The 12,134-nt window shown below is 33.0% G+C and overlaps 1 protein-coding gene across 2 annotated transcripts; it reads left to right on the top strand.

Annotated features, from left to right (window-relative positions):
• Positions 1 to 3,172: 3,172 nt before the first annotated feature.
• Positions 3,173 to 11,297, top strand: LOC143078263 (uncharacterized). Of its 2 annotated transcripts, none has more exons than XM_076253178.1 (4): positions 3,173 to 3,287; positions 4,791 to 4,918; positions 5,700 to 5,844; positions 9,760 to 11,297. In XM_076253178.1, exons 1-4 carry the CDS (start codon positions 3,215 to 3,217, stop codon positions 10,524 to 10,526), a joined length of 1,113 nt encoding a protein of 370 aa, XP_076109293.1. In that variant the 5' UTR covers positions 3,173 to 3,214; the 3' UTR covers positions 10,527 to 11,297. The 2 variants fall into 2 exon arrangements, with proteins under 2 accessions (XP_076109293.1, XP_076109292.1); XM_076253177.1 differs by having other exon boundaries at positions 9,754 to 11,297.
• Positions 11,298 to 12,134: the final 837 nt, after the last annotated feature.

The following is a 12,134-nucleotide window of genomic DNA, read 5'->3' as shown; positions in this document are numbered from 1 at the left end:
GAACCCAACGGAAGGACTTTCCACACATACATGTATGCTCTTTCTGCTCGTGTTTCCCACCATGGTGCTGGTCTAGTGAACGCTTGCTGTTAAACACAGCATTACATTCCATACAGATGTAGGACTTATTCCCTTGACGTTCTTTGACATGTCTTGCCATTGATTGTCTATAAGCGAAAGCCTTGCTGCATACGGTACATTTAAACGGTTTGTAGTTTAAATGTTTACTGTTGCGATGACCTTCAAAATGTGCGTTATCGTTAAACCGTTGATGGCAAATATCACACTCTATTGGGCGTGAACTAGCATGGTCTCTTAAATGACGACTTAGGCCGATTCTTGAAGTATATTTTTAGCCGCAAACATTGCACATTAAAGGGTTTGAATGTCTTGCTTCATGTTCCGTCAAGGCCCATCTATCTGAGAATTTCGCTGGACAATGAGAACAAATCAGTTGATCTCCGTGTGTTCTCATGTGGCGTGTTAGACATCTTCTTTGAACAATTTTAGAACAGATGTCGCACTGAACTTAAGTTGTTTTTGGCAAACCCTGTTGATTTTCATTATTATTTTCATCTAATTTGTCATCATCTTTATTGAGTGAAACCACTGTTTCTTCAATTAAATCAGTATCACCAACAGCTTCAAATGACCCGTCTAAAGGAGCAATAGATGCAATTGCCTCTGAAAAATTGTACGAGTCCAATTCAATTCATTTGTGTAAAATTTGGAGCCTTATCGTGTAAATAAATAACAACAAAAAAAACAATTCTGAATTTGGCCGCGTTTTTTTTTATGCTAAACATATTTAGTTACACAAATTGAAAAGAAGTTATAAACTACGAAATCCTGAAAATATAAGTTTTCAACAGACAACAAACAGGCATCATAAGTGCTAACTCTTGTGAAAGGAAGGGTTTTACACATTTAAATTCAAAATAAAATTGAGAATGGAAATGGGGAATGTGTCAAAGAGACAACAACCCGCCCAAATAAAAAACAACAGCAGAGGGTCACCAACAGGTCTTCAATGTAGCGAGAAATACCCGCACCCGGAGGCGTCCTTCAGCTGGCCCCTAAACAAATATATACTAGTCCAGTGATAGTGAACACCATACTAATTTCCAAATTGTACACAAGAAACTAAAATTAAAATAATACAAGACTAACAAAGGCCAGAGGCTCCTGACTTATTTACTGAATTCCGAAGTTGCGACTCACCAAAAAAGTCCAGAAACTAGTGACGCGACAAGTTGTCCTATGTCATACCTTACTGTTTTACGCTATACTGAGAATAGTTTGATGGTTTCAGATCTCTGGTTGTCTCTGTTCAGTTTATTTACCCATTTTATAGAAACAGGCAGATATAGAGTTTAGCCAATTTAATTCATCCTATTGTTGAAGAATTCATGTTTGTGGTGTTGGTTTGCTGGCTCATTTATGTATTTCCCACGTCATCTTACATTTGATATTACCTTGTAAATTGAAAATCAAATAAGCAAAAATGATAAAGGGTAAATATAGATAGCATAAAAATATCATTGAATGTTCTAAGAAGTTCAAATGAAGTGTACTTGTGATATATATATCAACAAACTTACCATCTGTTTCATCTTCGTTCATCTTATAATGCGTTATGTCCTATTACAAACGATGATTTCTTGTCTAGCCAGGTCAATTAAGGTCGTACACAGTTTAAATGTACATGTAGCAGACAACATAACACGTGTTTCTTTGAATTTCAATCCTTTTTTCAATTACATTTAATAATATACCACCTCATACTTAAAACTAGATAATAGGAGGTTTTTTTTCAGATAGTATAGATACTGTTTCATAAAAGGTAAAATATTTGAAATAATTCAATGATACTATACACGATGCATTTATACAATATTACAAAGATTTTTATTGATTCCTAATAATAATTGATAAACTTGAACATCATATCGGCTTAAATCCAAAATTGGAGTTGTGATCTTTCTTATTTTAAATTCGAACTTTGAAAGTACTTTTTATTGTAATTTCACCTATTATAGTTTTAAAACCAATGAGTTTTAAAACTGTTGTCCATGTCTCGCGTAACTATTCGGTTTTGTAAATGGTTTAAGACTTATGATGTCCTCTTTATATCCTTTGGTTAGTTTTGTAGTTGGGTTACTGCAAGAAAACTTACGAAAAGTAACATGACATGTTTAACATACGTTTTGACGATTACACCCACTAAATTTGGTTAAACAGGTTTTTTTTCTTCTCAGGCAGTTAATATATAGTGTAACTTAGTTCAATAACAGGCGCTATCAATCAACTTTTTAGTATTAAAGTGAAACACATATATATTCATTTCGATCTAAACCATGACAATCTTGACCAAAACCATAACGAATTTCTAGACTCTTAACCGAACCATGTCAATCGCTTAACCAAACCATAGCAATTCCGATATCTTGCTTATTCTGCGTTAATTTTGTGAAACAACAATTCCAATATAGATAGTTTGACCTCCAATACAGATTCAAGCATCTTATTTACTTTTTATCTGTTCGTGTGAATAGAACTGAGGCAATAGTTTAGGGAAGCAACATAAATTAACCATGTCAAACTTACCCAAACTATGACAAAATCACTATACTAAACGCTCCTCGATATGACGACCTTACTACCCGTGCGTATTTGGCACAACTTTTTGGAATTTTGAATCCTCAATGCTCTTCAACTTTGTACTTGTTTGGCTTTACAAATATTTCGATATGAGCGTCAGTGATGAGTCTTACGTAGACGAAACGCGCGTCTGGCGTACTTAATTATAATCCTGGTACCTTTGATAACTATTTAAAACAAATGAACTGATATTGATTTACAAAACAGCCTTTTGTTTAAACTGACATGTGTTATATTAAACATACAAACAAAACATACAAAATTATACACAATTAAAAGGTTTCAAAGTGATCCTCATTGGTATTTTAATATAATACCTTAAATTAAAAGGCAGGATATCCAAGAATAAATATAAACATTTTTATCAACGAATGACTTTAGAATATATCAATAAATCTAAAATTTATAAGCGGCCACTGTAATACATGTTTGGAATTAAGATAGAAGCAAATACGATTGTCAAAGTAGGTGTCATGGCAATTCTGAATCAATATATTATTTTAAAATTACAGGGAATATAATAGGATATCGAAATTGAATAACTACTTTTGAAATGAAAATGAAATTTAGGATACTATGTGTTTGGATAACTTGGATACAGATACGTAGTGGATCAAATTATGTCAGTATGTATTCTTTACAATTAAAACCAAAAGATAAGTTTTATTTAGCATGGAAACAATTACTAAAGGAGTACCACTTTTAATTGGTACACCTTTAGTAATTGTTTTCATGCCAAATTGTCCAGTAGATTTGTGAAATATATTCCTAATCATTATAAAAAAAACCCGATAATGTCAATTAAGAAAAATAAAATGGCTTTACACACTCTATAGACAAAGGAAATAAACACAAATGAAAGATAAGAATGCAAAAAATGATCATAGCACAATAACACAATGGCAGAAAGTATGAGTACCGTGGAACATTACCAAAAACAGTAAAGTCTAAAAATATTCATAGCGAAAAACCCAAACCAAAACACTAACACGTGATTAAGATGATAAGATGATGCGGAGTACTAAAAAATCATAGTATCTTCCGATCAGCGTTTTTCGAAAAAAAAGCAAAAATAAAACGATATCTGATATAATCCTGGTTCATTAACTTTCTGCCAAGACACTAGTGACGATTTGTGAAGTGTCTTTTGACCATAAAGCTTCGAACGTTACGTCGTTTTATTACACCACTGACTTTCAATCGTAAGGGTTGGGTGTTTCCTGTTAAATCGAAAACAACGCGTTATAAATTGTATGCATCCGAAGCACTTTTCGGGATTTGCCTTCATCAGGAGCGCTCACAGCCGAATTCTTGAAATCCAAGGATGTATAAGAACATAAACTGTTGAAGAGTGATCTAATGAAAAAGCACAAAACAAAATAGCCAAATCTATCTAATATCAACTTCGCCTGAGGTAGATGAAACATAAGTTTCAAAAGTTTCATGATTTATTAACCTTATATCAATAAAAGCGTTTTGTTGTCTAGTATTAATGTCATTAATTCATTTTTTCGGATGTTTTTTAATTCAAGTCTAGTACTTTTCTAACTTTTCGCTTACATTTATTTAACACCTTGCTGTTACTTTCATGAACGCTTTTATTTTTATTTACTGCTATTTTATATCGATGTCAAACAAACATAATTGTTACATTTTTGGTATTCACAATCCAGTCGTTTTGTTTTTGGTGATGACCTTGAAGAAAACAACTTGTTCCCAGATTTTTACTTGTATCAGAAATAACTATTTATCCCTCAAGACTACGAGCATCAACTGCTGTTTGGTTTATATAGTTCCAGTTGGTCAATTGTTTATTTTTTGTGCAGTGTCTGTTTGGACAGTAGTATTCCATTCATGTTTTTCTCTTGGCAAGAATTTTCTTGCTTCCTTTGACTTACAGTTTTTGATTGCTTTTGCATTGATTTCTGCTCAACCATTTTTAATTACTTGAAAAAACCTAAGCATTGTACAACCAGAAAATTGTGATTTCTTCAATAAAATCATACTGTAAGCTTACCTTTATGGTAATGCAAGAAATTCTAGAAAAACACATTCATCAATACCTCAAATAAATCTATCAACAATAAGGTAAGTAAAAGTAAATGAAAATATTGATATTTTTTAAATAGACTATGAATATCTTGGTTGCTACAAAGATAACGGAGACAGAATGTTAGATGTGAAGATAACCGATGGAAGTATGACTGTTGAACTTTGCTACAACAAATGTTCAAAATATTCCCACTTTGGGCTGCAGGTCAGTTATAGCTTGGTTGTGTTAAAACAGTTCACCTAGATTAAAATATTTAACCCATAACAGTCAGTGGTAAGAATCTATAAACCACTTATATATATTATTATACTCTAAGTAACACACAGTAATGCCAGACTCAATCTGTCAGATTCCTGTGGATTCAGACTCAGTCTGTCAGATTCCTGTGGATTCATTATTACTCTGATATTATTTTTCGTGGATTTCATGGGTATACTTTAACTACGAAATTAAATGAATTACAAATAACAAACTTTCTAAAGGCTAGTACACATGTATTAAGACTTCGGCAAAACCCACGAAATTTAATGTCAACTAATATAAAATCTTTCCTTCATCTTCGAAAATTGATACCCACGAATTATATTTATATATGGAGGAGCTGCGAAAAGCCAATGGAAATAACGAACAAGATTCATTATGTATTCAAAACTAAAAAACAACAATTAAAATAATTCCGAGAAAAACATTAGTTAGTTAACTTATAAATATAAGTAAATTAGCAGATTTCACCCTTAGAACTTCCTGTTAAAAATTTGCGATATTCATAACTTCGATAAAATTGAGGATGGGAATGGGGAATGTGTCATAGATACAACAACCCGACCAAAGACCAGAAAACTGCAGTAGGCCACCGATGGGTCTGCAATACAGCGATCAAGTTTCAATCCTAGTATCAATGATGAATTTATCTATATATATTCTTAGGCACGAAGTAACACAGATTAATTTTGATTATGTTTAAAAAATGATGTTCACTTTCAAGATTAAAAAACAATGTTTCTGTGGATACTCAACGGAGGATGCAACTATTTACCCACGAAGACCAGAAAATGAGTGTAACAAGGCATGTGCCGGGAATACAAGCCAAACATGTGGAGGGTTTTGGAGAATGAATGTCTATAGAAAGGGTAATCTTATGCAATAGTATCTATTTTGAATTCTAAAGTAAGCTTACAAGGAAAATGCAGTTAAAATAGTAAGGTTAATTACACATCTGAAATAATTTGAGTCTAGTAATTTAAGAAAAAAAAAGATAACAGCCGAACTAAGTACGAAACATATATGTACACTTGTAAACAATTCATCCCCTTATAGTTCAACTATTGCCGTGAAGTAAATGAATCAACCATGTAATTACAAAAACTTAATAAAACTACAGAAATTTATCTAAGACGACGTATCTAATCTGATATACTGTAATACATTTTCATGCAAGTAAAACACACATTATACATTGTTGCATGCATTGCAACTATTGATTAAATTATAATAAAACACTGAATTTTAGAAAGAGCCTGCTCATGTACTGTTATGAATTACAGTATAAAAATACAGCTGATTTCATTGCGTGTAGGGAAAGGTAATATCCTTGGTTAGCTTGCTTGTTAGCTGAACTGTGAAGTCGTTATTAGGTTAAGTAAATTACCCTCCGTTCGAAGTAGTCTAGTCTTACAGACAAATAGATTTGTTATCTGTCGGTCTAGTCTATTCTAAAAGGAGGATAGTTTACCTAATATGATAATGATTTCATGGTTATGCAACAAGCAAGCTAACAAAGGATTCTACCTTTCCCTACACACTCAATGAAATCGGCGGTAAACTAGGTAAAGACCATTAAGTTAATAAATTCAACAGCACTTACCTTTATGTTGATGATATATTTGTTAAACAAATAGTTTTCTAAATATACTGCTGAAAGGAAATTACTTTAAATAAATCAAATATTTACATACATCAATAAATGTTCTTTCCTTTATGAAGATATTTATGTTCACATCAGAAACTCTACCCCAAAATATACGACAAAAATTATGATTTTTCTTCCCCTATATTTTTTTTATATTTTGGATGGTGATTTTTCTGAGTCACCGTCTAACGGTGTTTTAAAATACCGTCTTTCTTACAATTGCTTACGTCCACTTCATGTGAACTTTGGTAGATAGTTATCTCATTGTCAATCATACCATATTTTTTTGTTGTTATATTAACGAGAGAATGTATTCCATGTTAACATGTGATCATTGGACAGAAACTGCCACTTTACACTAAATCCATTGGATGTTGGATGTGTACGGATTGATAGTTTAGTCTTAGTTCCATGATTTTTTTTATTAGTTGTTAGTGGCTTTGAACTAGCTCTCAGATCTGTTCATTGTGTCTTTTTGTGTCGGGATGTATAAGTACCGGGCCACGTCCACTTGTATTTTTGTCCATCTGATGAGTTAAGCCTTTTTCAACTGATTTTCATAGTTCGTTCTTATGTTGTACTGTTATACCACTGTCCCAGGTTAGAGGAGGGTTGGAATCCCGCTAACATGTTTAACCCCGCCACATTATTTATATGTGCCTGTCCCAAGTCAGGAGCCTGTAATTCAGTGGTTTGCGTTTGTTTATGTGTTACATATTTGTTTTTCGTTCATTTTATTTTACATAAATAAGGCCGTTAGTTTTCTCGTTTGAATTGTTTTATATTGTCTTATTGGGGCCTCTTATAGCTCACTATGCGGTATGGGCTTTGCTCATTGTTCAAGGCCGTACGGTGACCTATAGTTGTTAATGTCTGTGTCATTTTGGTCTTTTGTTGATAGTTGTCTCATTGGCAATCATACCACATCTTCTTTTTTATATTACTAAAATATTAGTTGATGCATAACATGACATTATACAGAGACTTTTTGCACTGAACCTATTATATGTTATATTGTAAACTTATTGACTGGATATGAGTGGAATAGTAAATTATTGTCCTCGGGTGCAACTATTGCCTTGAGGCGTAGCTGAGATGACAATAAACTGACTATTCAACGAATATCCAGTCAGTAAGTGTTTTATTATATCGAAAAAGTCAACAGACATTAAATAATGGGGATAAATCAACTATCGTAGTATAAAAAGCAGAATCCAAACCATATTGTTTACCGCTCCATAAATATTCTGAAATGCTATGACTACGTTCTGCACTAATGTCAACCCTATATACTACACATAAAACACGACGTCGTAAATCCCGCGAGATTTAAAAATTCTTCCAATCCCGTACATGCATTTGAAATTCGCGGAATAGAAAGATGCTTGCGGTCAAACAGTTTCATCGAGGTCAAATATTTGGAAACTATTGACCGGTCCAATAGTTCAAAGATTGCAATTTGATATAGAAAAGAATACCTGAGGTATAATAAATGGGCTTGTTTGTGAAGTTAAAACTGACATATTTAACTGCCATTCTCGATAATTTTACAAACCGTCAAATAACCTGGACCATAAATGACCTTCTTTATCATATTGATGATAGCATCTTCAAGAGGTTTCAAATTCGGATGACGGTCGAAAATAAACGCCATGGCGAAAACCCGAAAAATTTGAACAACAGTATATATACAAAACAAAACATATAAAACTATAGACAGAGCAAATTACCATCAATAAAATCCGTGGGTGATCTTTGATGCTTCAGCAAGTAAAGCAGATGATGTCCTCCTATGTTATACTGGTCACACAAAATTATATAAATCAAATTAATGTTGATACTCTTATACGTTTTGTATTTCCTTAAACAATGAAATTGTATGGTTGATCTGTCATTAACTTCTAATGAATACTTTTTATTTAGTTAAAATATATACAGAGCGTGAATAATTTCATGAGCTTGTTTGTCTAAGTCAACCTGCATGTCGAACGTCCAACGTAAAAGGGATGGATGCAAAATAAAATGTACATATCCTTTCCAAATATCACTGTTTGGTTATTCAGGAGTTCACCTTGTACAAACCTGGGTAGGAAACTGTATACATTTTTAAACAAAATAATCTGTAATGCTCAATCAAGCTGAACATTATTTTCATGCAAGTAATTAAAGAGCATTCATCGAGTTCTGTCACGATATCGTCTACTTGTGTTTAACATGTTAAAAGTCATAGGAAACGAGTGACCGGTGAAAAATAATGTTATTTCAATTCTTGAACCAATGCATATAAACATCATAAACTTAGTCTTCTGTGCACGATTTTATCATTTTTTTTGCATAAATTTCGTATAATCATCATTTGTTTTTCGATCGGTCAGTGTTGGGGTGAAAATATGGCAGGTTATTTAAGTTCGTATTTTGAAGCCAAAAATTTACGATTGTCACCTGTTTGTCAACAATCAACAAAAAAGCATAGTTATTGAGCACATGTTTACATTGTAACATGTACAATCAGATAATAGTTTATTTTAAGGACATTCATGCGTATTGCGATCATCGGAATTAACGAGATGGGTCACTAAGGTCACTTTGAATACGGAATATATGTCGGGGAATGCTTCCAGGAAGCAATTAAAATAAAGTAAACTTCTTCTAAATATGAACAAATTAAAAGAAATTTCTTCAGAAAATAGTATATGTACATAATTTTATAATAAAAACTATCCATTGAGTTATAAAAAACCATATGCATTTTTTTTTATTTGAGGTTTCTCATGACTTTAACATTTAAACTTTTTAAAGACGATGATCGCAATAAGAGGTTGTTACTTTTGTATTGACACAACTGAAATAATTCAAACAACAAGTACTTTAACATCTGATAATTGTTTCGCATGCGACCATCTACTTAAATCAGTAAAGAAAGCAAAGTCAAAACACTCCCCTTTTTGAATTTGTATTAAAATTTATTTTGGTTATTTTGGTTATACCCTTTTAAATATGTTGTTAAGCAATTCGTTTTATCTTAACCATAAATTCATTGTCCGATTTTAATTCTTTTCGACATATGACTGATCTATGCTTTCAAAAGCATTAATATAAAAGACAATATAATAACATATATTTCCTTTAGTTTTAGTCGATATCACCTCTGCTGCAAATACTGTAACAACAACGTTACCTGATTTGACAAGTCGATATACTGACTCAACGGTTACAACGTTACCTGATTTGAAAAGTCCAAATACTGACTCAACAGTTACAACGTTACCTGATTCGACAAGTCCAAATACTGACTCAACAGTTATAACGTTAACTGATTTGACAAGTTCAAATACTGACTCAACAGTTACAACGTTACCTGATTTGACGAGGTCGAATACTCACTCAACAGTTATAACGTTACCTGATTTGACAAGTTCAAATACTGACTCAGCAATTACAACGTTACTTGATTCGACAAGTCCAAATACTGACATAACAGTCACAACTTTATCTGATTCGACAAGTCCAAAAACGGACTCAACAACTACAACGTTACCTGATTCGACAAATCAACATGCTGACTCGACAATTAATTCGTGCAAATGCACATGCTCGAATGTTGGACAAAACAAATGGTGGTTTTTACAAAATTTCAACTTAACAATGCAAGAAATAAAGGTGATTATGCAGCCGGAATTAGAAGCGCTTGAAAAGGAACTCCGGGTAAAAAAGACAAATACGAACCGGTTGCTTCGTTCTAAAACTTCAGCTACAGATGACCGTATCAGCTCCACTACTATAGGTTACGCCGGAGCTATTTCCGTATGTGTGGTTCTTTTTGTCCCAGTTCTTCAAGATATTCTGAGATGTGGATATTGGATTTATTTCAAAACTAAAGTGAAGTGTTTAAAAAAGTCTTAGCAAATTACTTATTTGTAAAACTCTGGATAATACAGAATATAAGTTCCTCTAACTCTGTTCTCACTTAAAAGATGTACATGTACTTAGGCTTGTACAATAATTTCATCATAGATATCAAGATTGATAGTGTATATGCGAGACGCGTGTTTTGCCTGCAAAAGACTAATTAGTGACGTTAGAATAAAAAAATAAAAAAAAGTCAAAAGAAGTAAGAAGTTGAAGAGCACTTTGGATCCACTATTTTCTCACAGATAAGAACAGGATATATCACCCTAAATCACTATAAAACATCCCACCGGGCAAAAATAAATCAAATGCTTCGGCAGTGGAACCCCTAAAACATCACAATACTATCCCACGAGGTACCCCAACCATGAAGATCAAAGAGAAGTTATGTACCAAGTATCAAAAGAATTACAGATACGTAACATCAACACAGGTACCCTACTTTCAAGACTAGATCACGAAAGTTCAGACAAATTTAAATTGAAATTAGAAATAGTTGCAACTTCATAATGCAAACAATCGATCATACCGTGATTATCACGACGGCTGTCATATATTGAGTAGAATATGCTTGCTCTTCCAGAGCATTTGATATCAGAGGGTAACTATGGAATAGAAACCTGGTCACTAAAGGTCTTCTGCCGGACTTGCCAAAGATGGGCGTCCGTTTGGTTGTGCGGGATGTATCAAGTACGCAACCACGTCCTGTCAGAATGGGGATGTTAAATTTGATTCCCCATGTCGAGAGAGTGTCGCGCTCTCTTCACGTTAAGAACAATTGCAATAAGATTTGTAATGAAAAAGATATGAATCTGTTATAGGAAGACATTAACAGATCGATTCAATATAAACCTTTCGGACAAAATATAAACGAATGTCCCTCTGCAAACAAATGGCAAGCCAAAAAAAAAAAAAATAATTAACACAACATGCGTGCTCCACCTGCAATGCAGATTCTAAATAATCAACATAACCAAAAGTAGTTTATATACAGGACAGTACTATATAGACAATAACTGTTTAGTAACTTTAAATATCAGCTGTATTTGTACGAGGCTAGGAAACAAGGTGTTTGCGAACTTTTAGCGAGCTATTACACCTGTTTTGAGCCGAGTACAAATACAGCTGATATTTAAAGACACTAAACAGTTATTGTCTTTATCCTGCAATTAATTCTGTATATTATTTGTGTTTCAAAAGACACAAAAACACATGTTTTGCATTTATTTTTGATTTGAAATCCCTTGAGGCCGGTGTAGTAATACGATACAGTAATCACACATTCAGCTGAAGACGGGTTTGCAAAAAAAAGAATCTCGAAGGGTTAACAATAATACATCGCTAAAGGTGAATAATTTTCTATTTTAACATAACAACTAATTTCAACAGTAAAAACAAATAACAAAACATTGCCCAATTTGAAACAGGAGTGTACGAGTTGTCCTACGTTTCAGAGTTGACATTTACTGAAAAAGCATGCTGAAATTGACATGGTTGTTTTTGTTACACAATCATACACATTCAAGTCGATAGTTGTCATCGTAGAAAAGACTGCTGTTCATGTGTGTATGTTATCAGAACATTGGTGTGATTCTAATTGCT

Source organism: Mytilus galloprovincialis, chromosome 6, assembly GCF_965363235.1.
Source record: "Mytilus galloprovincialis chromosome 6, xbMytGall1.hap1.1, whole genome shotgun sequence".
In the NCBI taxonomy this organism is placed as follows: Eukaryota; Metazoa; Mollusca; class Bivalvia; order Mytilida; family Mytilidae; genus Mytilus; species Mytilus galloprovincialis.
The sequence above is the reverse complement of the archived record's forward strand: the minus strand, read 5'-3'. Positions and strand labels throughout refer to the sequence as shown.